The 25,058-nt window shown below is 60.5% G+C and overlaps 1 protein-coding gene across 6 annotated transcripts in view; it reads right to left on the reverse strand.

The window, feature by feature from the left end:
* Positions 1-5,384: 5,384 nt before the first annotated feature.
* TP73 (tumor protein p73) overlaps positions 5,385-25,058 on the reverse strand; it is a 42,261-nt gene continuing 22,587 nt past the window's right edge. Inside the window, exons 4-14 of one of the 6 annotated variants that reach the window (XM_055306044.1) lie at positions 15,012-15,194; positions 12,565-12,751; positions 12,073-12,188; positions 10,408-10,517; positions 9,989-10,131; positions 9,709-9,797; positions 8,959-9,086; positions 8,343-8,539; positions 7,938-8,076; positions 7,625-7,718; positions 5,385-6,471 (exon numbers count right to left, since the gene is read on the reverse strand). In XM_055306044.1, coding sequence (XP_055162019.1) covers positions 6,133-6,471; positions 7,625-7,718; positions 7,938-8,076; positions 8,343-8,539; positions 8,959-9,086; positions 9,709-9,797; positions 9,989-10,131; positions 10,408-10,517; positions 12,073-12,188; positions 12,565-12,751; positions 15,012-15,194 — 1,725 coding nt within the window. In that variant the 3' untranslated portion in view covers positions 5,385-6,132. The remainder of the gene's footprint in view (positions 6,472-7,624; positions 7,719-7,937; positions 8,077-8,342; positions 8,540-8,958; positions 9,087-9,708; positions 9,798-9,988; positions 10,132-10,407; positions 10,518-12,072; positions 12,189-12,564; positions 12,752-15,011; positions 15,195-25,058) is intronic. The other 5 variants (XM_055306046.1, XM_055306045.1, XM_055306047.1 and 2 more) reach the window with 5 other exon arrangements.

Raw genomic sequence — 25,058 nt, forward strand, 5'->3', positions numbered from 1 at the left:
TGGTCTCCAGGATCACGCTCTGGGCTGAAGGTGGCGCTAAACCGCTGAGCCACCCAGGGATCCCCTAGGATGGCATTTCCTGTGCAGTGAGAGCTCAAGACATATTCATCTTCATTCTCTTAAGCTTTGTGGCCAGGAGCCAGGTGTTCCAAACTTTGATGACTAGGGTCCATTCCTTGGTTCTAATACTGTTCTAAGGAACTGCCCTTCTTGAGGGTGATCTTCCTTTACATTGGTTATTATTTCAGAGACACCTGTGGTCCTTTGCTGGTTGCCAACAAAACTGGCATCCCGGCACAGGGTGCCAGAGTTCGGGCAGAAGCGTCCTAGTAGGTAGGGTGTCCCAGGTCCTGCTCTGGGTACAGATCACTGAGTTCCAGTCTGGCCTGACCATGCTGCCCTCAGGTGTGCGTTCTCTGGGTGGCAAACAGTGTCTCTGCAGACACCATCTGAGAACCATTCAAGGTCGGGGAAGTTCACAGGGAGAACTTGGATTCGCTGACTTTCTACAAGAGTTCCTTCCAAGTTCTAGTCAGTGCAGTAGATCTGCCATTTGTAATGTGAAAGTGCAATCCGGGTGTGGGCCTCAGCCTCGGCACCATCTCAGCGATCGTCCACCTTGTACATGTTTCAGACGCCATCCAGTAGGCGCCCCGTCAGGGTTATGTGACTATGCCCTGGTGCCTGTAATGTCTTAGTTCCGAAGCGTGTAAAATGACAGTGACTTCCCCATTCCAGGGATCTGGTGAAGTCACACGTCCCTGCACAAAGTGGACAGGGGCAGTAATACTGGGCCAGGGCTGGGGGTGTCGAGTAGAGGCCCCCTCGGTACCTGCCCTGGAGGTCTGTGGCCTCCACACCCCTAACCAGGAGAAGATTATCAGGCTCCATTTGGGGTCTTAGTCTTTGCCCAGAATCTGTGCACAGACACTGTATCCAGGGAATCTCTTCCAATCCCCACAGAGCAGCTCCTTAGGGCCCTTTGGGTGGGCTGGCCCATCGGCTGTGGACCTGTTACACAGAATGGTTGAGGCCTCTGTGGTCCAGACGGAAGCGCCACGAATCACACCAAAACTCAAAGCTGGGACCCAGCTAGGGATCTGATAGCCTCACCACAGGGGCGCATGTGGTGACAAGAGGCGCATCCGCGGTGACACGCTCCCCCTTCCCTGGACTCTGGGGAGGGGAAGCTTTCGGCAGGTGAGGGGTTTTCCTTCCTGGTGTAACAGCTCCTTAAGGGTATGGGAGCAGAGCCAGGAGACAGAGGTTGGGGCCGGGACCTGGTGCACAGAGGGGCGCTGCTGGCACGAGCCCCCTTGGCGTGGGGCCCTGGAGGTCATGGCCGTGTAGGCTCACCTGGGTGCACCCTGCAAGCTGTCTCAGGAGGAGCAGCACTGAGGGTCTGGAGCATATTCAAAACTCAGTGTCAGGTGCAGGAGGCAGGCGCAGGGTTCCCTGGGCCTCTGGGGCAGCTGCAGCGTAGTTAGAAACCAAGTGGTTGTCTGAGAGAGCCAGGGCAGGAGCAGCTCAGTCAGGCACAGCACCTCCTACGTGGTACGATGACCTGACGTGCAGGTAGGCCCGTCTGTTGTTATCTGTGCCAGCATATAGGCTATCTTCGGAGGTCAGCGGGCAGAGGAGTGGGCGCCCTTCTCCTCCTGGGTGGCATGGAATGTGCAGCCAGGCCTCCCCTTTTCCTTCTAGAAGCTGTGCGGTGGTCACGGGGATGCTCCCAGGACAAGAGTGCCTTGCAAAGTGGCAGGTCTGCTTTGAACCCAAATTATCTATTTGTGTTACACAGCAGACATGTTGGAGATGTTTTTATATATTTGAAACTAATTGTATTGTTCAGACTCTTCTTTAAAAAAGATGTTTCTGAAGGAAGATAGGAAAAGTGCCCTTGTGCTGAAAAGCATTACTGTGGTCATTCCTCAGAGGCTGCTGTTATTTACGACCCGAGTCCTGGTTTCCCATCCAGTCCAGAGGTGTCAGTGTGCTTGGATTGAGGCAGGCCTCAGTGCTGGGGTGAGGGCACGTCTGCTTGGCCCTCCACAGTGGGGCCTGCGACACAAGACAACTCTAGGGGAAGGGCTGAGCAGGTTTTGCTCGGAAGAGTGTGTGAATGGGGCCAACCAGAAAAGTGTGGCTGGGGCTCCAGCTGGTACACCTGGCCCCACCTGACCTCTCCTGGCCCCTGGTGACCCCACCTGACCTCGTCTGACTTCTGGCTCTACCTAGCCCCTCTTTGCCCCACCTGGCCTCACTTGACCCCACCTGGCCTCACTTGGCCCTTCCTGGCCCCACCTGGCCTCTCCTGGCACTGCCCTGGTCTCTCTTGGCCTCTCCTGGCCCCACCTGTCCTCACCTGACCCCACCTGGCCTCTCCTGGCCCCACCTGGACTCTCCTGGCCCCACCCTGGTCTCTCTTGGCCTCTCCTGGTGCCTCCTGGTCTCTCTTGGCCCCCCTTTGCCTCTCCCAGCCCCTCTTGGCCTTTCCTGGCCCCTCTTGGCCCCACCTGGCCTCACTTGGCCCTCCTGCCCTGCTGGCCCCATCTGGCCCCATCTGGCTCCTCCTGGACTCTCCTGGCCTGCCTGCATGTGGTGTCCCTATGGAGCTATCCCAGCCTCCATGAAAGCCTCCAGAAGGCCGAGAACTGGAAGAACAGAAGTGAAGCCCACATGGCCTCAGGCCTGAGTTGAGACGTGAGCTCTCTGCTGTGTCTTTTGTGTTCTAAGTTTTGCAGAGAAACGTGAACGTGCTTGACTCCAGGCAGCTGGGAGGGTATTCATGGTCTCCCCGGGCCCCGTGTGACCTTTCTGAAGTTGAGGTCACCGGTCCCCACAGGGCTTGGATGAGGGGTCGTGGGCCTGCACTTGGGGGGCGAGGCCGAGGTCAGGCCCGTGAGGGTACCTGGCTTTGTGCGGACAGCCGTGCCCGTGCCCCCGTGCTGCAGTGACTCAGGCAGCGCTGGGATCCGGGGTGCTATGGTGTGAGGACATGGGTGCCCGCAGCCTCAGCCCAGGGAACACCAGGGAGCCGCCCGCGCGTGCTGTCGTCTTCCTCATCGGAGTTACTCGGAGACAGCCTTCAGAACGTGCGCTTTATTACGTTACAAAAACAAAATTTCCCACCAAAACACAGCTAAAAAAATAACACATTTTCCCAAGATTACATTACTAAAAAAAGTTCATATCATTGGAATAGATCCATTAATACTGCTTGAAGAAGCATCAATTACATTAAAAACACGGGTGGTGCTTGGTTTTCACCTTAGAGCGTTAAAGTGCATTAGCCTACGGACGCCAACGCGGCTGCCTGCATCTGCAACGCTGCCCGCTCCCCGGCCCCAGCAGCCCAGCCCTGGCCTCGGCCCGTACACAGCCACGGTGGGGGGCATCTCGGCAGCGTCGGGGTGGACACGCGGGACCTCGCCTTCCAGGCTGCTCCCGCTTCCTCGCTGCTGCCGAACCCCCCACCCCCAGAGGCTTCTGTGTTCCTGACCTTTGAGTTCTGCAGAACCGGAGTTCTACTCCGAACCTACGGGTTGCTGCTCCTGTCAATGTGCACGTTCCCCTAAGCAGGGCACTTTATTCCCATGGCTTGCGCTCTCCAGAGGTGCCTGTCCTCCAGCGCCGTGGGGGAAAGGTTCCACAATGGCATGTGCGACCTGGGGTCCCCACGGGGGGGATGACCTCCTCCCGTCTCCCTCCATGTCTGGGGGCTCCTCCTGCCCCACACCAACCCTGTCTGGGGCACATGGTGGGGCCCCCGTGGCATTCCTTGCTGGATTCAGACCCACGGGAGCTGGGGACGAAGCCATGGAGACCTGGGCCTGAGCCACATCAGCAGGGTTCATGGACCCCAGGGAGTTGGGGGATGGGGCCCCAGCACCCGGGGTGGAACAGGGGGCACCACCGGGGGGGCCCCAGCGTGTGGCCGCTGGACCGAGTGCCAGACTCTAGCCCAGCATTGATGCCTGAGCCCTGGGACGTGGCCTGTTTGCTCCTCTGTGGAATGGCACAAGCGGTGCACCTTCCCCGGCCTCAGTGTGGGGTGACCTGAGAGAATGGGGGCGTGGGCAGTCGCACACAGCCGGCAGTAGCTGTGGGTCCACGGGCCCTGTGACGGCAGCCTTGTAGCGCGGTGGGTACCCTGCAGAGACCAGCCCCCCGTGTGCACGGGCAGCTCTGGGCTAGTGAGCAAGGTAACCCGGTTAGCCCTGGCTGCGGGGCGGGGGCAGGCGGTCCCCAGGGAGAGCACTGTGGTGGAGGGGGGGTGCGTTACCCCAGACGCAGCCATTCACGTCAGCACCAACTGCTCTCATGGAAGCGTAGCCTGGTGACTTGTCCGGGCACGGCTTTCCGAGGTGCACTCTGGTCTGGAGACGCCCCGAGAGCCAGCTTGGGGTAGCACTGGCTGTGGCTTCGTTCACTGAGTCGGGACGGGCCCAGAGCCTGGGGGGCTCCCGTGCCCTGCAGGCCAGGCTCTGAACGCTGTGAAACAAGAAACACCGTAGGGAAGGAGCTGGTGTTGCACCACCCACTCCGTCCAGCGTGGAGAGGGCCGGAGCTGGAGTCCCTCCCGCCTCCCACGGAGGAAGGCATGTTCTGGGGGGCTCACAGCAGCAAGAACAAACCCGGAGGGTGACGGGGGCCATGTCTACACCTTCCCCTGGCCTGGAGGCTTACCTGCTTCTTTGGGGACATCAGGACGTCCCCCAGAACAGCCAGGGAGCTGGCTGGGCTCGGGAAGCACCGTGCGGCCCGCACCCAAGGCGTATGTATGTCTGTATCCTGCCTGCCTGGAGCAACGGGGTTTGCCTCACTGCCCATCGCCCACAGTTCTCTGTGGCCTGTGTCCTGCCCTGGACAGCAGGTCTGTGGCCACAGTGTCTGGCCACAAAGGCTCACAAGTTTCCTTGCAAATGAAAACAGCCCCATACCTTCCCCCAGCACGCTGACTCCTTGGGGTGCCTCGTGATGGTGCATCCTTCCCCCTGCCCAGGTGCCATCCTTGGGAGGATGGAAAGACAGGAGCCCTCCAGCACCGGGCCTTCCTCCGAGCCCCTGGTGGGTGCACTTTCCTGCCAACAGCCCCCTCCGCCTGGGAGGGACTCTCCTGGGGCCCGAGAAAGGCCACCCTCTGCCTTATGCTCAACTTGCCAATGTGGCCAAGAGAATGGAGCCGTCCACTTGGGACAGTGGACAGAGTGTTCCCCTCCATGGCCCCACACAGCATCTGGGGGGCAAGCAGTGACCCCTACCTGGCTTGCCCTCTGCTTTCCCAGCCCAGCTTGTTTATACAGACCTGAGAAGCCAGGAATGCCAGCAGGTTGGACCCTGAAGGGAATGTTATGAATGAAAGCAAAATAAAAGTTGACCCATCAAGTACAAAGGGTATCATTTTATCAAATAGACAATTTCCAGTAATCTAAGGAGCATGCCGTCCATGCCTGTGCTGAGAAGGTCACCGAAGAGGTGGCTGTGGCCAGTGGTGTTGGCCTGAGTGTTGGCTGGTGGCAACTGACCAGAAGTTTCCTTGCCTCCCCGAAGTTTCCTTGCTGTCCCCGGGGAGGGACAGCGCACGCGGCATCCACATTCCCCCCTAGTCTCTGATTACAGGGAAGTTCTGGGTTTCCTTTCGGGGCAGGAAGTGGAAGGTAGCTGCAGTGTTTTGAAGTGTGAGAGACGGACGGACCCCTCAAGTCCAGCAGAGGGACCCACCTCGGGCAGAGACAGGGTCTGGAGCATTGACCCAAAAATAAACGTGTTTTAGATACAATCACGAGCTGCTCATTGCCAGGAACCAGAAGCCATCAAAAAATACTTTTTGGCAGTCCATCAGCAAAGGCCGTCGTCGTACCTTGAAGGACCTCGCTTGAGAGCAGCAGAGCCCTAAGGAGGCTGAGGCCCGTGGTGGATGGCACACCCAGGCACGGCTCTGGTCCCCGGCACGCCAGTCCCACCGTCCAGGGGCCAGCAGGGTGGACCTGGCCTCTTCCCCGGACACAGCCTGCGGCCCTGCCTCCCGAGGCAGTCTCCGACAAAGAGGAAGAGGAGACACAACAAGGCTTCTCGGGGTCGATACCGCACCACAATCCCGTGAACCCCGGGCTGTGCCCTCCCGGCCCCTCAGTTAATCTCGCTCTCCGTGAACTCCTCTTTGATGGACTGTTTTCGGGACTTGCAGTCCGGGAGGTCAAAGCCGAAGTCGGCCCACTCGTCAGGTCCCGAGCCCCCGCCTGGGCCCCCGCGGTTGGGGATGGTGATGGTGTGGCGCACGCGGAAGTGCACAGCCTCCATGACCCGCTGCCGCTGGAGCTCCCCGGAGCTGCCGATGGAGATGGTGGAGGCGTTGCTGCTGGAGCGGATCAGCTGCTGGGCCCCGTAGTCGTGGCTCTGCTTCAGGTCCTGCAGGCCCCTCCAGATGGTCATCCGGTACTGGTCCGGGATCTTCAGGGCGCCGAGGTCCTGCAAGAGCCACGGGGCGGGCCGCCATTGAAGGCCCTGCCCAGGGGTCCCCGTTCGCCCCCCAGCTGTGACCTGGCAGTGAAGCCAGCAGCCAAGGCTGTAGTCCTGGGCACTGGGGAGCTAAGAAGGGGCATGTGTGTGTAGGGGTGAAGTCATTCCTGGGCTCTATGGCCTGCTACCCTGACCACGCTCAGAGTGACCGACGGAGGCCCTCTCTGGCATGGCCCGTGGGGCCCAGAGCAGATCATTGAGCCCCTGCGGCCCTCCCCCACCATGCTGGGCACATGGGTGACACTGGTGAGGGGCGGTTAATATGCACTGGACCAGCCCAGCAGGGGCCAGTGAGGAACGGGGCCGGGGAGGGCATTAGTGGATACGTGGCACGGCTGCCGTCCAAGCGACTGGCCCCAGTACCTCCGATGAGCCCTCACCTCTGGCCTGTGGGCCTGGGCAGGGGCCGAGCAACAGGCTGGGGAGCAGGGGCTGAGGAGGCTCTGGCTACTGAGCTGGGACCCCTGTGATGTCTCTTGGGCTCTCCAGGCTTGCGCTTCCCTTGGCTGACAGTGGTACAGCCCAGGGGCCCCAGGCTACGAGCAAGTGAGGTCTCTCACACTTTAGGAGGGACTCAGTGCTGGCACTGTTGTCTGGCCAGAGACTAGCTGTGCTGTTTGGTTGTGGTGCCCAGGCTGCTTTCCTGGCACCATCTGAACCCAGGACACATAGGGGGTGGACACATAAGGGGTGTGGGCATACGGCAAGGAAGTGCCTTGCCTTCTGTGGGCCTCAGTTTCTCCCCGTCTAAGTGACCCTGAGCTGCACCAGCTCCAAGGCCCTTCCAGCCTTGGCAATTCTCTGGGCTTTGGGAATAGCCAGGCTGCTGGGTCTGTGAGCGTAGCTTTATTCTAAGTGAGGGGTCTAGCTGCCGGCCCGGGCGGGGATCACGTCCAGCCACAGCCGGCCTCGCAGCTGACTCCGCGAGAAGCCAGACGTGAGGGACTAGGTCGGGCTTGGTATCAGGAAGCAGGGTTTTCCCAGATTGCCCCACCTTCCCTCCCTTGGCGAGAACAGGAAACAGAGTGATGGGCCCAGAAAGTGGAGGCCGGCTTTGCCCTGGGACCGGGCGCTGGGCTCTGGTCTGTGAGCAGGGTCCTACCTCTATGGTCAGGTTCTGCAGGTGGTAAATGTTCTGCAGGCCCTGGGAGGTGAAGTACTCAATGCAGTTTGGACATCCCAGTCCGGTCAGGAAACTGCGGAGAGAGTGCGGGGTAGAGTGGCGCTCGGCTGCACGGCCCGGCACCCCTGCCCGCCCAAGGTCCCTCCAGGAACCCGTGTGCTGTGCTTTCTCCTGAGTACCTGTTGCATGCTCACACCTGACCTCTCCTCTACCTCTGTCCATTCTCAAGGTGGTACAGTGGACGGACGTGAGGACAGGCAGACAGCTGCACGCTGCCCAGCAGCCCACATACCTGACCAGGCTGGGGTCGGCGTGGTAGGGGGGTGGTGGGGTGCAGTGGGACCCCGAGACCATGGACTGGGCGCTGTGGCTGCCATTCATCTCGCTGCTGGCTGGCAGGGCGTGGCCGTGGTTGTTGAGAATTCCGGGGCCTAGCAGGTGGCAAGCCCGACTGTCAGAGCCAGCCGGGTCAGGTGTCTCCCGCCCCACACAACTGGGAAGCTAGCATGGCGCTGACCTCCCCACGACAGGGAATGGACAGGGGGACTGTCTGTGGCTGTGCCACCCATCCGTGGACAGCAGCTGCTGGTAGGAGGCAGCCGTCGGGAGCCCTAAGCTGGGCAGTTGGGTCTGGAGCCGGACCTACCCTCAGGGCCTCCCCTACCCACTTTATGCCCCCACTGCCCGAGCCACTCACCCATGGGCCCCAGGTTGGGCCCGGCTGCTGAGCCGTGCGGGGGAGGCTGGCCCACCAGCTGGTTGACAGAGGGCAGCTTGTTGACGCCCCCGTGCGCTTTGTTCATGGGCGAGAGGACGGGCCCATAGGAAGCGGGCTGCAGGTGGCTCCTGCTCAGACAGCAACAGCTCCTGGTCATTTCCACATGATGCCCCGTGCTGTGGGGGGGGCCTCCCTCACCCAGTGGTCCCACCCAGACCTGGGCCCGACAGCCCCTGGTCTGCCCTCCAGCAGGACCCGGCCACGGGCAGGAGGGAGGTTAGAGCCAGTTCTGCCACTGCAATCAGCCCCGCAGTCAGCCCGTGGGTGGCCAAGCTCTGACCTCCACCCCTCCCCTTCCGGTCAGCAGACACTTAGGAGGAGGCCCCCCCACCTTGGGAGTGGTGAGGAGTGGCCCACACAGCCATGGTACACGGAAGGCTCCCAAGGGGAGGGGGACGCCAAGTGGGGGCCCTGGGTGCCTGTCCTGGGGGCGCCCACGTCCTTGGGGAGGGACTTGTGGTGCTGCTGGTGGACGTGTTCCGCCCTTCCCACCAGGTGTCAGCAGGCGGGGGCGGGGCTGGAGGGCTGCACTCACGGCCTCTGCAGGAGCTGCTGCTGCTGCTGCTGCCGGTACGTGTCCACCAGCTGCTGTGGCACCAGCTCCATCAGCTCCAGGCTCTCCTTGACCTTCATCAGGACCTCAAAGTTCTCTCGGCCCCGCACCTGAGCACAGACAGGAGGACCCTCTGCACAGGGCCCTGGGGGGCCTCGGGGGAACCGCAGGTTGCAACGAAGCATCTCCTTTCACGGAGCTCCCTAGTAACCTCTTCCCCAGGGGCAGGTCTGGGGCACAGTGAGCACCCCCCACTCCCCTATCCCTGGGGCTCTACACACTCCGGGTGCTGGGGTGGGGGCACCCAACACATATAGAGCTTGGAGAATCAGGGACTCATTCTTGAGAGAGTGAAAAAACAAGTTCACATGATAGAAGACCCATCCTGGCAAAGCTTGTGGGTGGTTTGACCCACGTAACAGCTGTATAAACTGGGGTCGCAGTACTGTGCCTGCCAGACTCCAGGATTCTGTGACCCCTAATGCACTATCCCCCTGATAGGGGTCTGCATCCTCCCTGTCTCAGAGACACTTCTTGCATTTGGGGGAGCAGCAGCACACACAGTCGCTGACTGGGTGGACCCCCATTCCCTGCAGTCTGGCTCTCTGGGAGCTAGTTCTCCCAGGGCCACCCTGCCTGCTGTCTGCAGAGCCCAGGGTCTCAGCTCTCAGAATTAGGCCAGGGCCCCTCCTCACTGCCCCAGCGTGGACTCTGCAGACCGAGGGCACTCACGTGCATGTAGTACACGTCCTCGTCCCCGTGCCTTCTCTTCTTCACATTGGCACCCAGGGCAGGGACGGCAGGGGGGCTCTGTTTGAAGGCTGCAGGGGGAGGCAGGGAGAGGCTTCAGGGGTGGGCAGGTCAAGCCATAGGGATACCTGCCCCCAGGGTGGGACCATGCTGGGTGGAGCTGGAGCCAGGGCGGCCACATGGCTTGCAGGCTCGCACCTGGAGGGAGGTCCAGCTCCATCTGACACCCTGGGCGCCCCACGCCCCAGCCCAGCCCACTCACCACGCTTGCTGGCGGCCCCGTTCTTGGCTGCGCTCTCGCTCAGGGCCTGCTGCTCACGGAAGTGGTCTTCGTCGGCTTTGCGGTCTCGGCCAGGACAGGCACAGATGCGGCCCTCAAAGGACCGGCGGCCCAGCACCTGTCCGCTGGCGGGTTTGGGGGGGCACAGCCAGAACCATGAGCTTCGGGGGCCTGTCCTCAGCCCTGCCAGCCCTGCTCACCCTCCCCACCCACCTCACACAGGGGGGTCTTGATGAGTTAGGGGTGAAGGCTGAGCACCCAGCCACCCTGGGACACCAGATCCCCCTCAAGTCTCCCTTGCAGCCAGGGGGGCGTCCATCCCTCCCCGTGTCCAGACCCCAGGAGCACTGCCTCAAGCCCCCAGCCAGCCCTACCCGACCCCACATTCCCAGCAGACTCACTCCCGGGTCTCCAGTGTGATGATGATGAGGATGGGCCGCCGGTTCATGCCCCCCACACAACTGCTGTTGCACATGAAGTTGTACAGGATGGTGGTGAATTCTGTCCCCACCTACACATAGGAGAAGTGGGGGGACGGCTGTGTTGTCAGCACACAGGCCCCAAACCACTGAGGTGGGAGATCCTGACTCTGGGTAGGCATGGGGTGGAGGCAGCCCTTGCATTGTGGTCCTCTGCCATCCATCCATCCATCCATCCATCCATCCATCCATCCATTTGCATGCACTCATCCACCTCCATGCAAATTATCCACCCCCATTCATCCATCCACCTCTATCCATCTTCATCCACACACACACCTACTCATCCATCCATCCAAACCATCCACCCATCCGCCTACTCGTCCATCTATCTATCCACTTTCTGTCCACTCATCCATCTATCCATCCATCAAAATTATCTGCCTCCATCCACCTACTCACCTATTCATCCAACCATCCAAACCATCCACCCATCGACCTGCCCAGCCGGCCATCCATCCATTCATCCATCCATTCATCCATCCATTCATCCATCCATCCATCCATCCATCCATCCATTGACTGCCATGTGCTGTGTTGGCTCTTGGAGGCAGAGTCCTGTGGTCTGCTTGCTCCAGCCATCACCCCTAACACAGATTAGAAGTCAAGCCTTGGAGGCTGGGTGTGGGCGAGCAGGTGCACAGGGTTCTGCTTGCTGTGGGCTCTCCTGGGCAGAAGGGTGCATGGCACTGTTCTGGCAGAGGGACGGACCAGAGCCATCTGAGTGGACCTACATCTTCAGCACATTTGCCCACTTCCCAGGGAGTCCGTGGACAGCTGAGGCATGAACCCAGGACTACGGACTGGGTTCTTCTATATCCCAGGACTACAAAATGGGCGGTTGTCATGATTTCCCTGGGTCAGGAGATCAAACTCAAGTCTGGCTTAGGCAAACCTGGCCTTTCACAGAACTGTTAGCACATGGCAGCCACCAGGGGGCAGGAGAGTCCTGCTTGCCTGGCCAGCTCTGGTAGGTGAGTAGGGCTGGGGAAGGAGGGCAGGCAGGGTGGTCACACCCCTTCCTGGGGGTCTGGGAGGTGGGGAGGGGCAGGTAGAGGTTGGGGTCCCAGGGTCTGATTGCAGTCTAGGGGCCAGAGCCAGGTAAAGGAAAGATGGGGGCTCACTGTGCCCACTCCACTGGGGAAGCATGGCCCACAGGATGCACAGCTGGGGCCCACCTCTCTCCCCCATCCCACCGCCCACCCACCATCACCCCTCAGCCTCCCACCCCACTTGGTTCCACCTCCAGCTCTGCACTACAACTGGGCCCTCTCAGGAGACCTAGAACCTTCTGCTGCCTTCAGGTCATAGCAGAGCCTGGATGGGGGCTCTCCACCCCACTCACCTCCCACCAGCCTCATCTCTCACCTCCAGGCCCTGCCTGTGGCCCGCCTACCTCTCTCCTCCAGAGGCCAGAAATGAATGCAGGGAGCCCAGGGCAAGGGTGGTGAGGGCAAGGGCCTTGCTCCATGGGAGAACTTAACTCCGAGATGCTGGGGACAGGTGGGTTGGCTGACTGAGGTGACATGAGTGCTTTTGGACAGGCCGCTCCCCACCCTGTGGCTACCTGCAGGGCCCCAGGCCTACCTGCGGAGGTTCGTAGGGAACCATGACACTCTGCCTGCCCGTGACAGGGTCGTCCACGTACTGCGAGAGATTGTTGCCCTCCACCCGGATGAGGTGGCTGGCCGGAGCAGACTGTCCTGCCGGGAGGGGATGCCGCTTCAGAGGGGTGCCCAGCTGGGGTCCAGCCACCCTGTGGCAGGCACATCGCAGCAGACTGGGGACCACAGGGCTGGTCCCAATGGCTTCCTGGGGAGGGGGGGGTCTGAGGCTGACTGGCCACCCTGGTGCCCTCAGAGTGCCTGGCCTGGCAGCCCTGCTGCCTGCCGTCCTGTGGGAGCCTGCACCCATGCCCTGGGCCCCAGGTACACCTGGGAGGAGATGGGGCTGGGCAGGGAAACGCTGAGCCCATCCTGCCAGCATTGCTGTCTCCCAGCCAGGAGGTCCGAGGCCAAACCTCCCCTCCGCAGGCTGCCTGGCACCCCGGCCGCTGGGCACAAGGGCTGGAGGTCTCACCTTCGTTGAAGTCCCGCCCAAGCTCATGGTTGGGGCAGCGCTTCACAACCTCAGTCACGTGCTCCGCCTTCTTGTAGACGGGCATGGCCCGGATGACGGTGCCCGGGGGCGGCGGGGTGGACACCTTGATCTGGATGGGGCATGTCTTGGCGATTTGGCAGTAGAGCTTCTTCAACAGTGGGGAGTACTGGTGGGGGCAGAGAGGGCAGGGTTGCAGTCCAGCCCCAAGGCAGCACCCTCGGGCGCCGCGCCCCCACCCGGGTCAGGAGTCCCGCCCCCAGCTCGCCCATGACCTGCTCGCCCTCTACTGTCCTTCAAAGTGCCTCCTCCGGGCACCCCTCACCTGCTCGCAGCACCTGGCCAGTTTGGGCACAGGGAGAGCAGCTGGATTTTCTGTCTGGACTCAGTGGCTGCAGAGGTTAGCACCGTCATGTCCATCTTACAGGTGAGGACAGTAAAGTCCAGGAAGCGAGGAGGTGCTGAGAGTGGGGACTGGCACGAGGTCTGCCCCGCCGAGCCTGGCTTTCCCCACTCTGGACCTTAACCCCCCAGTCTGCATAGGGATCTGCCGCAGTAGGGGATTTACAGCATCAAAGTTCTTAAAAGCCCAAAGTTAGGCTTTTTGGACATTTTGGTGAGAAACATGTAATTTTGAGACAGGCTGGGTGCCCGTATGCACTCAAGTTTTACGAAGGAACTCTCTAGAACAGCAAGTCTGAGGGGTTGAGCTCTGCAGCCGGACATGGCCACTGCGCTGGAGGGCCCTCTGACCTCAGAGCTCCAGTCCCTGTGGCCTGGCACCCTGTCCCAGGGAGGATCACATGGCGCCCTTCCTCTGGGGCTAGCGCCCAGCAGACCATGTCACCCACCTAAGGGCCCTGGCCAGCTCTGATTTCAAAGCTGTTGGCCACAGGGGTGCCCACTGGTTTCCAAGCTGACCGGCTTCTGGGGACCTATCCAAGGCTCCTTATGCTTCCTTCCCCCAGGCACAGTGGAGAATGTTCCGGTTCTCAGATTCACAGGACACTTCCTGTCCTCACCCCATAACCCCTATGCCCCCCCCACAAAGCCCCAGTGACCTGGAGTTACCCCAGTCACAAAGGCCAGAGAGTGCCTCATCTCCCCCGCCCCCCCCTCACCACCATGGTTCAGCCAGGGAAACTACTGTGCTGGGAGACACTGCTTCTGAGAGGTGGCCTGCTGGGGTCTGGCCACCACCTTGTGGTGCATCAAAGCAGACTGGGCCACAGACTGGGGAGGAAGGTTCACAGCAGGAACTGTACCCACCATGGTACAGTCAGAGCAACTGAGGCTGGATGCATGGAGCTGCTGGCAGAGCCAGAGAAGGAGTAGGTCTCAGCCCACATTTGCCAAGGAAGCTGGGGGGCCCTACCACCCTCATCTGCAAAGGTAAGGCCCCCACTGGCCACCAGAGCCCCCTCTCTGGCCATCAAGGGACACGGTAGGCGCTCAGGGACTGACATCCTCAGCAACTCCAAGTATACAAAAGCAAGGGTGGCAAACACAGGTGGGGCTGCCCTAGGCCCTCGAACCCCTTAGCCCCTCGGTGTGAGCCACCCCTCTGCTGATGAGCTGCCCGGGGCTTCCTCCTGGAAACACCCCCAGAGTGGAGTCCAAGGGGGTCAGGAGGACAAGTGGGCTGGGGTATCCCTGGTGGCAACCTCGGGTGCTGGACCCTGTTCAACTTTCCCTCACGCCCCCATCACGGATGGGAGCTGGATGCCCAGTGGGCTCACTCCCTCTGTCCCCAGAGCCCAGTGCAGCCCACCACCCCGTACCTGGGACCCCCACCTCTGGGGAGGACAGAATGATCCCGCACAACCCTGGGGGTAGGGGTGAAGCACTGCCGGGGAAAAGCAGAAACCAAGGCTGCCGAAAGGTGGGCTCGGGAGTCCCATGGAGAGTGGGGGGCAGCCTGCTTCCCAGGGGTGACCACTGAGCTCCAGTGTCCCCCATCAGTACAAATGCTGCCCCTTCACTCCCCAAAGCACCAGTTTGGGGGATAGGCTGAGCACCCCGCCCCAAGGACTGTGCCCAGAGCAGCAGCAGCCCAGCCCAAAGCAAACACTCGGTGTGCGTTGAGAACCCAGCTCCCTTGTCCACCCACAAGTGAGGCTTCAGGACTGGTCTCTGACTCTCAGACAAGGTGCAGGTAGTTTCAGGCAGGGAACTGTCTGGCAAGCATCCTGGAGGCACTTGAGCAACTCAGCATGAGAGCAGTCACCCAGGCGGTGTCCCTGGTGGAGGAGGGCCCCACAGGGAACCATGAGTCCTCACTGGACTGCAGGGACCTGAACACAACTAATGAGAGGGTGAAGCCGGGATCCAGACAGCCATGCACTCAGCAAGCATTTGTTGAGTGCCTATTGTTTGCCAGGCCCTAGACTCATTAAGCCCCTTCAAGCCCCAGAAGAATCTAGACTTACTGGAGCCTTGCATGTGAGAGCACACGGCTCAGGTGCTGGCTGCTGCTGGCTGGCCTCAGCGGGTGAGCAGTGGGACCGGCCCTCCTGCATCAGCTGCTGGACTCTAGAGGGCATCCTCGCCCCCTGCAGGGTCAGCCGGGACCCCAGGAGGGCCCACAAGAGGTGTCCAGTGAGTGAGGTGCCCTGGGGTGAGAGGGTACATGCAGAGGACGCTCAGAGAGGGGCCTGTCTCGTCCCTGGGTGGGTGCAGACATGCTGAGAAACAGGCCGGGCCTGGGAAGGGCAGGTCATGGTCACGGGCCTTTGAAATCTGGCCGGGGTCCCAGGTCTGGCTCTGGTGCTTGGCTGCTGGGATGCTGTAAACCACTGGACAAGCCTCTCCCAGGCCTGGAGGAGGAGGGCCCAGGGACTTACTACAACTACCACGCTTAGACCCTGTTGTTAGTGCGCCGTGGTCATTCCTGGGTGGGACAGTTCCTTGTCCCTCTGTGAGCAGGACTGAGAGTGTCCCCAGGGGCGGGCAGGCCCTGCAGTCCCCTCCCTGGAGCGACCAGTCAGTGGGCTCCCATCACTCAGTCCCCAGACCTGGTGCTCCCTCCGCAGCCTGAGACCAGCTCAGAGGGCTCAGCACCAGCCGGGATGGAGCAGGGCTCGGGGCACAGCCCAGAGTGTGGGGACAGCTTGGCGGGGTCCCAACAGTAGGCTTGGGGCTCCGAGCGCGGGCGGAGACGGTGCGCCAGCCCCTCTCGAGGTCCTGCAGCCCAGCGGGTGGGGGCGCCCAGGGGTGCTCCTCAGGTTAGGACTCGCCCACCGGAGGCCCCAGGAGAGCGCCGGGACGCCCCGCCTAGGGGAGGAGCCGCCGGGAGCTGTCCGCGGTACCGGAGCCGGAGCCGGAGCCGCCTACACGGCGAGTGCACGCCGCTTCCTCCCTCCGGGTCCCTCTCAAGGCCACCTCCAGCCTTGGGCCTGGCCCCAACCCAGTGCCACCCGCAGCTGGCTGCTAATGTGGCCTTGGGCATGAACACCCGCCAGTCCCACCCCTGCAGGGGTTGAACCCACAGATGCCAGGCCAGGTGGGGGTTGAGCCGCGTTGGGAGGGATGCCTGAGGTTTCCCTCCACCTGGAAGCATCTGGCTGGCCGACAGGGGCAGGAGGGGCGCTTGGGAGGGGGGCCTGGGATGGTCAGACTTGGGGTGGGGTCAGGGTGGGGGCCTGTAGGAGGTGACAGACTTGGACACTGAAGGGCCTGTGTCTCAGAGGGTGTGAGCCCCCACCCTTCAGCTAGCTCCTTTCCCCCCTCCCCATAGCTCTGGGAGGAAGACTCCCGGTCCTGTCTACTCTATAGAAAAGGTCACGTGAAGACACTTCCTCTCTCTCCCTCCCTCTCACCTCTCCTTCCCTAGAACCGCTAGATGGATGTGTTTCAACAGATTCTGAGCTGATAAAATCTTATTTATCTTCGGCTGTTGACACAGAGCCGCCTGGACTTGTCTGCTCTGGGATGCGTGTATTCCTCCGAGCTTGCAGGAAACCGTTTGCCCAAATGCTGGTGTGTGCCCATCCCTGCCCTCCTCCACCCAGACCCTCCCCCTCTCCTGCCCTCCTCCCACCACAGTCCAGGATGGGCCCCGTCTGGCTGGGAGCCCAGGGCCTGGCAGGGCTGGCGCGGGGGTGGCGGGTGGCAGGCGCGGCGGCTCTGTGGCTGTTAATTTCCTCGCACCCGCTCCCCAGCAGCTGGGTGCCCGGCACGGGCAGGTTTGGACAGGACAGTGGAGAGGTGATAATAAGTTGTCTGTCATTTTCCAGGGACGTGTAGCATCTTGCAAACCGCAAATACCGTTAACCAGCTTGGGCGAATCTGTTACAACAGATTCTGGAAGACGGGGCCTGCAAGGGGGGGCTTTTATTTTTTAAATGATTTTTTTTTATAGCCCACTTTTATCTGCTTCCCGTGCTTGCATGCGTGCGTGCAGAGCCACATTTCTGTCCTCTCTGGTTATGGACCCCTGAGGACTTACCCAAGGCCACAGACCCATCTCTCCTAGAGAACCTCTGGGTTCATACAGCAATCCTCCACTGGCCAACAGCCCCACCCCCACCCCGACAGTCCTCCTGGGTCCCTTTCTACTTCCAGGTAATGAGGGCCCTCCCAGATGACATAAGCCACACTGCTTCACCCCTTCTTGCTAGCCTCTCCCACTCCTGGAGAGCTGTTGGGAGCATGGGGTGGGCTCTGACACATGTCAGGGAGGCCTGGATGGGACAGCAGGGACGAGGCCAACCTGCAACAATCACCCCAGCCCACTTCAGAGCACCCGGGGTCCATGCACAAGGAAACCCACAGCCAACACCCCATCATGGCCACAGGACTGGTGGTTGGTGGCTCCAGGGAGCTCCAGGACACCTGTAGGGCAACAGCCAGTGCCAGCTCTGCAGATGTGCCCGAGGAAGAAGGCTGTTCTGATCCCACAAGAGCTCCTGGCTGGGGGAGGACACGGATACATCTGCCCACAGACTGAACAGCGGGGGATCCCCTCACTGGAGCCCAGAGATGGAGGTAAAAACAGGCTTTGCAGGTGCAGAGTGACTCTGACCGCTGTCCAGGAGCATCCCCAGAAGCTGTGGACCAGAAGCTACCTACCTGGAGAGGCGGGCCTGAGCAGCCTGCCTGGCCACATCCTAGAGCCCGGTCCCCAACAAGAGATCAGGAGCCCTGGACTCTGTGCCCTGGGAGATGGAGAGCACCCACCTCTTGGCTTCGCCTCCAGGCCACAGGGCCTTGGGCCTACTCAGTCCCTTGCCCACACATGGCTGGAGGCTGGCAGGGACACCTTCCAGTGGCTTCCATCCCATGCTAAGTGGGTGACTCTACTGACCCAGGAGAGAGGCAGGTGGACACCAGGCACCGGGGTGGGGTGGGGAGGGAGCCCCACAGCAGTGGTGTCCAGAGGGAACGGAGGGCCCTGGTGGGTCTGGGGATGCTTCCTGGGCTGCAGTAATGACCTGGAGACAGTGAGCCCCGTGACAGGGTACAGTTACCCCGCTTTCTCTCCAGGGCTCCCGGGGCCACCCTGGACGCCACCACTTACACTCACTCCTCCTTTGTGCCAGGTCCATGCACACCTGGTCCCCACCCTCAAGGTCATGCACTGTCACCAGAGCCTTGCTTCCAAAAGCTGCGAGCTAAGCAGGGGTGGAGCAGCACTGACACCTCTAAGCTCCCCTTGTCACTACTAGGCTTGACCTGGGTCCATGAAGACACTAAGAGGCATGTGACGGAACAAAGCAAGGGCATGGGTGCCAGATGCGATGTGCTTCTTCCTCTGGCCTGCTTCTTCCTCCAGGGTCGGGGCGAGGGGACCAGTGACGAGGACCTGTCCTTGGCCTCAGTGACCGGGGCACTGGGTCCCAGATGTGGCCCAGGAGCAGTGTGTGAAACTCTGGCCCTCCCTCCATTCTTCCTTTGTAACCCAGGCATCCAGCCTCAGACCCTATTTACTTAGCAATATTAATTTCTTCACTAACTGATTTTTTTTCTAGAATACTAAGAACTTCCCCAGAACCTGACAAAATTATATAGAGCATCTGTTTCATTGGTGCTTATACAATTTCTCCATCTATAAAATGGGAATAATGTCAAGCTCAAAGGATTGTTGTGGATTAAGTAAATTAATGTGTAAAGGAGTACGAAATGTTAACATTACCATGGGTATGTGGATACTGGTAATCATCCACTTTAGAAAATAAAGTCTTGATACTGTCTTGAAGGTATAGCCACACTACAATGTATTTGAACCCTATCACTTTGTAGCTATCTAGTTAGATTAGGAAAATTAGTAAGTAGATGCCTTTGTTTAGTGAAGTCTAAATTGAATTGTAAAATTATATTCTAAAATGAAGCCAACTCCTGATGAACCGTATGTGGATTATCTAATTGTAGATTATGGGCCAGCATTTGCTTTTTACATAAATTGAAAAATTTATGGGGATGGAGTGGGTAAGCAGGACATGGGGACACAGCTGCGCTTTGGGGACACAGCTGTGTCTTTGGGGACACAGCTGCGCTTGCGGAGAGCCCTAGCACTCCCACCAGGAGCCACCCTCCTGCTCCAAGGGCACAAATGGTGGCTGCATCTGAAGCACCAAGATCTGCCTTGGCCGGGTCCAAACACCGGTTCCTCTGCCTATGAACTTGGTTTCTAACTTTGGCAGCTGGAGAGCCCGTGCCTGTCTGTCCTGGTCTCCTGGAGAAGGCAGACACTCCGCTGGCTGGCCCCGTAGGGAAAATGCTCTGGCAAGAAACCAGCAAGCAGGGCTGTGAGCCAGGCCACAGAGCTACACGGCATGGGGACGGCTGGCCACTAGCCTGGCTCTGCTCACCACAGAGGATCCTCTCAATTGCCAGGGGAAAGAGCCCCCTATAACTCTCACCTCCACCTGACTTGTGGCCTTTTGAGCTGGCTTGGCCTTGTCCATGTGGTGATCCTCGGGGTCAGTCCTCCTGGGCAGGGTGCTAGGGCCAACAGGCATCTTCTGCTGCAATGCTAGCCCTGGGATCCTCCAACTGTGGGCACACTGTTCTGGACGCTGCTACTGGTCTGCTGAGTGCAGGCACGGAGGGGCCAGCTCCTTCCCCCAGTGCCCTGAAGCTTCCAAATGGCCTCGGGCTGGAGCTGGCCTAGCTGCTGGTAGCTCTAGCTCCGGGAGTGTGTGTGTGTGTGTGTGTGTGTGTGTGTGTGTGTGTGTGTGTGGTGGGGGTTTAGCCAGGCTGGGGCCACAGTGGGGGGTGGGGGGTGGGCAAGTGCTCAGGATGGGCTTGAGAGCCAGGTGTCAGCTCCTGCACACAGGCTGTCCTGCCTCTGGCCTTCCTGCCACGGAAGCTCCAGGGAAGTCTCCCGTTCAGCACCACAGTTACGGATATGCCCTCTGGCCAGGGAGTGGTGAGTGTTATTTCTTCACTCTAAATAAACTCCACTCGGAGCCAGCAGGAGAAGAGCCCACAGCTTCTCTAGAGAGCTCTGGGGTGCCCTGGACATGCTGGGAGAGGGGGTGGTCATTTTCCAGCTTTTAAGGCAATGGTTGGCTGGAATCGAAATTTTCATTGAAACTTGAAATGCCCAGCAAGGCAGGAGGGTAAAACACACGATCCCCCTGCAGAGGGCAGTGGCTCCTGGTGCTAGGTGGTGATGGGCCGAGGGGACCTCCCTTCATCCTCCCCACAGCCCCTCACAGAGGAGTACTAGAGGAAGGGAGAGTGTTCCGCGCCCCACGGCACATGGCCACGGTGGAGGACACAGGTCTGCAATCCCAGGGGGACCTTGGGCTTAGGCCACTGCGGGTCCCCTGACAACCCCTGAACTTCCAGTTCACTAAAGCTGGGAGTGCTGGTCACTTTTTCCAGGGGGCTTTCCTGCCCTCATAGGAGCCTGTGACCCATCCAGAATCCCAGATGAGCCCAAGGGCTTCCCCATCTGGAGATGATGAAGCCCTGGCTGGGGGAAGAAGTCTGGGGCCTCGGGTCCAGGAACTTGAGCTCGGCTTCCTAGTTTGGGATCTAAGGAAATCCAACCCAGATTTCCCCCACAACTGACCACAGAAAGGCTCCACGGGCTGCTCAGCCGAGACCCTCACTCAGAGTCCCACAGGCTGAAGCTACAGGACGCCTGGGATGCAGCCTCGAACCGGTTCCAGGACAGGCTTCCCCCTATAATGGGGTCCAGACACAGGTGTGGAGCCGGACCTGGGAGATGTGCAGGGAGGGGAGGGGAGGGGCGAGTCCCAGGTCTGGCTCCCCAGCTCCCGGGCCCCAGCCCTTCCTGGTCAGCCTGGAGTGTTTGAATCATAAAGCGCTCTCAAAGGATTGTCATTTGTCAATAAATAACAGGCAGTGAAGGCGGGCGGGTCCACTCAGGTGTGGTGGCAGATGTCAGTCACTCACCACCTGCAAACAGGCACCTCCCACTCTGGGCCCCAGGTGCCCCGGGTTCCTCTAAGGGTCAGCCTCTCCTGCCAGTGGCTCACGGGGGTCCTGGGGCATCCCTGGAGCTGGGAGAAGGCTGTCTACTCTCCCGGGGTGCACAGATGGCCTTGCCCCACTAGCTGCCTGACAAAAGCCTGGGGTCAGGCCCCTGATCCCCACTGCTCCTGCCTTTCCTGAGCCCTGGGGTCCTCACCAGGGCTGTTGCGTGGCTTCTGGGAGGTGTGGGGAGGGTACTGGCTACAGTCAGGACCGCTAGGAAGACAATCTAGAATCTATGGAGCTATACCCATTTTCGGGATGTCTCAGAAAATAAATGATTCTTCATAAAGCAGTGATTACATCGTGCCCGACCCATAGCTCCAAGCCTGTGGACGGGTCTCATACCCCCCAGGGGTTCTCCCTTGCATCCCCTATAAGAGCCCAGGTGGGGTGAGGTGGAGGCCGCCCCTGGCGCACCCCTCAGCCCCAGGACTCAGGGCTGGCGCCCTTCCCAGCCCCACTGGGGTTTCCAAGGCCAAGTTCCATGACCAGAAGGCCCAGGGGCTCCACCTGCAGAGGACGGAGAGAGACGAGGCCATGCATGGCGCAGGCTAAGAGCAGGGCCAGCCTGCAGGAGCGAGTCTGCCCCTGGAGCTCCCCATCACGCAAGCAATCCCTGCAATCTCCCCTGCTTGCTCCTCATCCTGTCTCCACAGCAGACACTGTGAGAGCTCTTCCCTGGCCCTTAAATACACGTAATTGCTTCTGGTGCCAGTAAAAGGTATTAATTCCACTTATGCATTCCATAAACTTTTAGGATAACGCAATTGATACCATGATCATGTTGGGACACCTCCACTATTATTTTCCTGCTTGCAAACCTCCAAGGCGCTGGAAAGTTTTCTCCCAAATCCATTAGTGTTGACTCAACCACATTCTACCAGGAACTCTGTGCAGAGCCTCTGTGCGTCCCCACCTGCCTCCCACAGGACCCTCCCCAGCCAGGAGGGTTGCGCTCGCCCTGTGTGCCTGGCTCAGCCCCAGGACGGACAGACTGGCACTCGTACATTCACGGAGCTGTGTCCAGGCTGGCAGGCTGCATGGAGGCCGCCCAGGGACTCGCTGAGCCATCATGCCTGTGTGCACCCCACCCGCATGCCTCACACTGCCCGGCTGGGCCAGGTCTCCAGCCATGGCCAGCTGACCTCGGAGCCCCCTCCCAAACCTACCAATCCCCAAGGATAGTCCCCTTCCCTGGCAAGGCTCAGCCTAGGAGCAGGGGATGGAGCAGGGCTGGATAGCATCCAGATGCCCTTCTCATGGGCAGCTTTTTGGACTCCTGGGACCAGCTGTCCGTGTCATTGCCAATCCCTGGGGGGCCCAGGAAGGGAGTGGCCATCAGGGCCCAGAAGCCAGGCTCCAGTGTGCCAGGGAGGGCTTGGCACTGGGATAAGGGTGCAAACACCAATCCCTGGCCGGGCTCCACCACCTACCAGTCCAAAGAGCATCAGTGCCCATGGATGCCAGCCCCCACGCACAGCCCTGACCACTCGGTGTCTGTCCCTCCCCGAAGCCCCCAGAGCCCTGGAGAGCCCGACATAGGAAAAGCCCGACACAGGACATGCCCTGGCTAGGATGGCTCAAGAGCAGCAATTTGTGGGGGCGGGGGGGGTGTGCCCCAGGCTCCAGGTTCTGTTCTAAGTGGTCCCAGGAGCCAGCTCGTTTGTCCCACAGTGACCCATCAGGCTACCTCCCACTTTTGGACCCAGGCCCATGGCTCCGCAGCAGGTCTGGGACCTGGGCGCTGCCAGTCAAACTGCCACTGCATCCTGCCCCTGGTCCCCGGATTATGATCTTGGAGGCTGAACACACATTCCTCTGCCAGCTGCTCAGTTACACACAATGTATCCCTCCTGGATTCCACGGGAAGGAGTTTTCCAGCCCTGTGTAGTGGCCAGAAGAGGTAAGCACGCATGTTTGTGTGCACGTGTGCATGTGTGGAGTCGTGTGTATGTATGTAGCATGTGCACGACTTTGCATGTGTGTGAGGTGTTTCGTGCATGTGCATTTGCACACACACCTTCCCTCTGTCGGCACCCTAGGGGCACGGAGGTGAGACCTTGGGACACTTGCCAGGGGCCTCAGCCAGGCAGAGGCCAAAGACCCTATTAACAGCTGTGATCCCTTGGGGCCTGTCGAGGGTGTTTTTCCCAAGCAAGGGCAGGACCGAAGGCAACAGTCAATTTGGAATCATACTCGAGAAAAATATGAATTATCTATCAGTTACCAGCCGGCTGGCATGGCGGGGGCCACGCATGGCGCCTTGTGGAGGCCCAGACAGCACGCCCGGGAAGCAAGTCTGGGCAGCGGCCGCGCAGCCAGACCCCCAGAGCTGTGAGCAGGCGGGCTGCCCGGCAGTCCCCATCCTGCATGGTGAGCCTGCCCGCCCCCTCCCCGGGCAGGGAAAGGAGCTCGCGGGCGGTCTCTCCCAGAGACCCAAGGTGCCAAAAATCTCATTATCAATGTGTGTCCCACCTCCACCCCTGCACTGATGGGGGCTGGGGAGGGAGAGCTCTGTGTGCCAGCCACGGGCCCGGGCAGGGGGGCGGGTATCAGGGCGAGGGGTGGTTAGAACTTGGGCACAGGTAAGCCACCTCTGCCCCCAGTATGGCTGGCCGGGGCAGACCACTCTAGAAACCGTGACCACGCCAGGGGCCCTTCAGACCTGATGCCACATCTCTGGCAGGGGAGGTGGAAGCAACTAAGGGGGCCTGACAGAGGCCCCAGGTGGGGGCGGGGGGATAGCCAGCAGAGGGGCAGCTTCTATCCCACCCTGAGGACCAGCTCAGACCATCCAAGGCATTCCAAGTCCCCGAGATGCTGCAAAGACCCCACCAGCATTCCTAAATAGCAGAGATGGAGAGAAAGAGCGCAAGAGCGAGCCAGGAACCCCCTCCAGGGCTTGCCTAGATTCCCAGGGGTCCAGCAGCTCACGCCTTGGTGACAGTACTGATGCAGGAGGTGCTGGGACCCTTCCCTGAGAGGTGAGAGAAAGGGCTTAGGGAACAGTATGAACATCAAAGAGGAGAGGGAGTGAGCCTCCTGTCACCAGAGGTGTGTAATGTGGGGATGACTTGGGTGCCTCCTGACCTGGCTTACAGCCACACAGCCAAACTTCCAATCTGGGGACCGGGGACCAGGACCCTACAGCAGTAAGAGAAGCCTCCAGCAAGTGCACCTGCAGCCGAACAACCATACCCAGGAGGACCAGCTCTGTGGCACCCCACTCCCAGCCCTGCTGCTAAGGAAATAATAACATGACACACAGCTCCTACTGTGCTCACCTGTGCTGTACGGACAGCATCCCCTCTAAGGAGCAACAAGGGGCATTACTGGAAAAATTCACAAATGAGAATGACAGGGTGGGGCCCCTGGACCAGGTGCCGACTCCACCACTGGAAGCCCTGCGGTGGAGCCAAGCCTCACCTCAGCAATGGGTCAGGGGCTGGGGGCCCATGGCCACAGCCAGAACCAGAGACAGCGGCCGGGGGGGCGACGTCGGGGGAGGGCTTGGATCCCAGACCCAGACTGGCCCCTGTGGAGCCTCACTGGGTCTCCTGCTGGTTCCACCCCCTCTCCAGCCTCTCAGGAGCGTGGGAAAACCACAACCTGGCCAGCGGGGCAGCAGGATCCGGGAGGGGATGGGGATCAGGAGACCCAGTTCTTAAAGCAGGAGAGCTGGTGCTCGGCCCCCTGCATGGACATATCTGTCTATTCCAGGGTCCCATTTCCAGGGGCTGGGGGAGACTATGGAGCTGTTGGTCCTTGGAGGTGACGCTCCCCACAGCCAGGGCCTGCTAGGGCAGGTGCCAGGCAAGACTCTGTCCTCTTCAGGTGTGGGGGCAGGACACCGGGACCGTCCTTGGGGCTGCCTTTCCTGCCAGTGCCCTGTGAGCCCCACCCTCAGAGGAGCCTGTGGTCTGTCCTGGGGGGTCTCAGCATCCCTGCAGCGCCCGGGCCGCCTTGGGCACTCTGGCAGCCTCTTCCTCTCCCAGCTGTAGTCGGGACAGTGGGGGGAAGCGGTTAGG

This window comes from Nyctereutes procyonoides, unplaced genomic scaffold, assembly GCF_905146905.1.
Source record: "Nyctereutes procyonoides isolate TBG_1078 unplaced genomic scaffold, NYPRO_anot_genome, whole genome shotgun sequence".
NCBI lineage: Eukaryota > Metazoa > Chordata > Mammalia > Carnivora > Canidae > Nyctereutes > Nyctereutes procyonoides.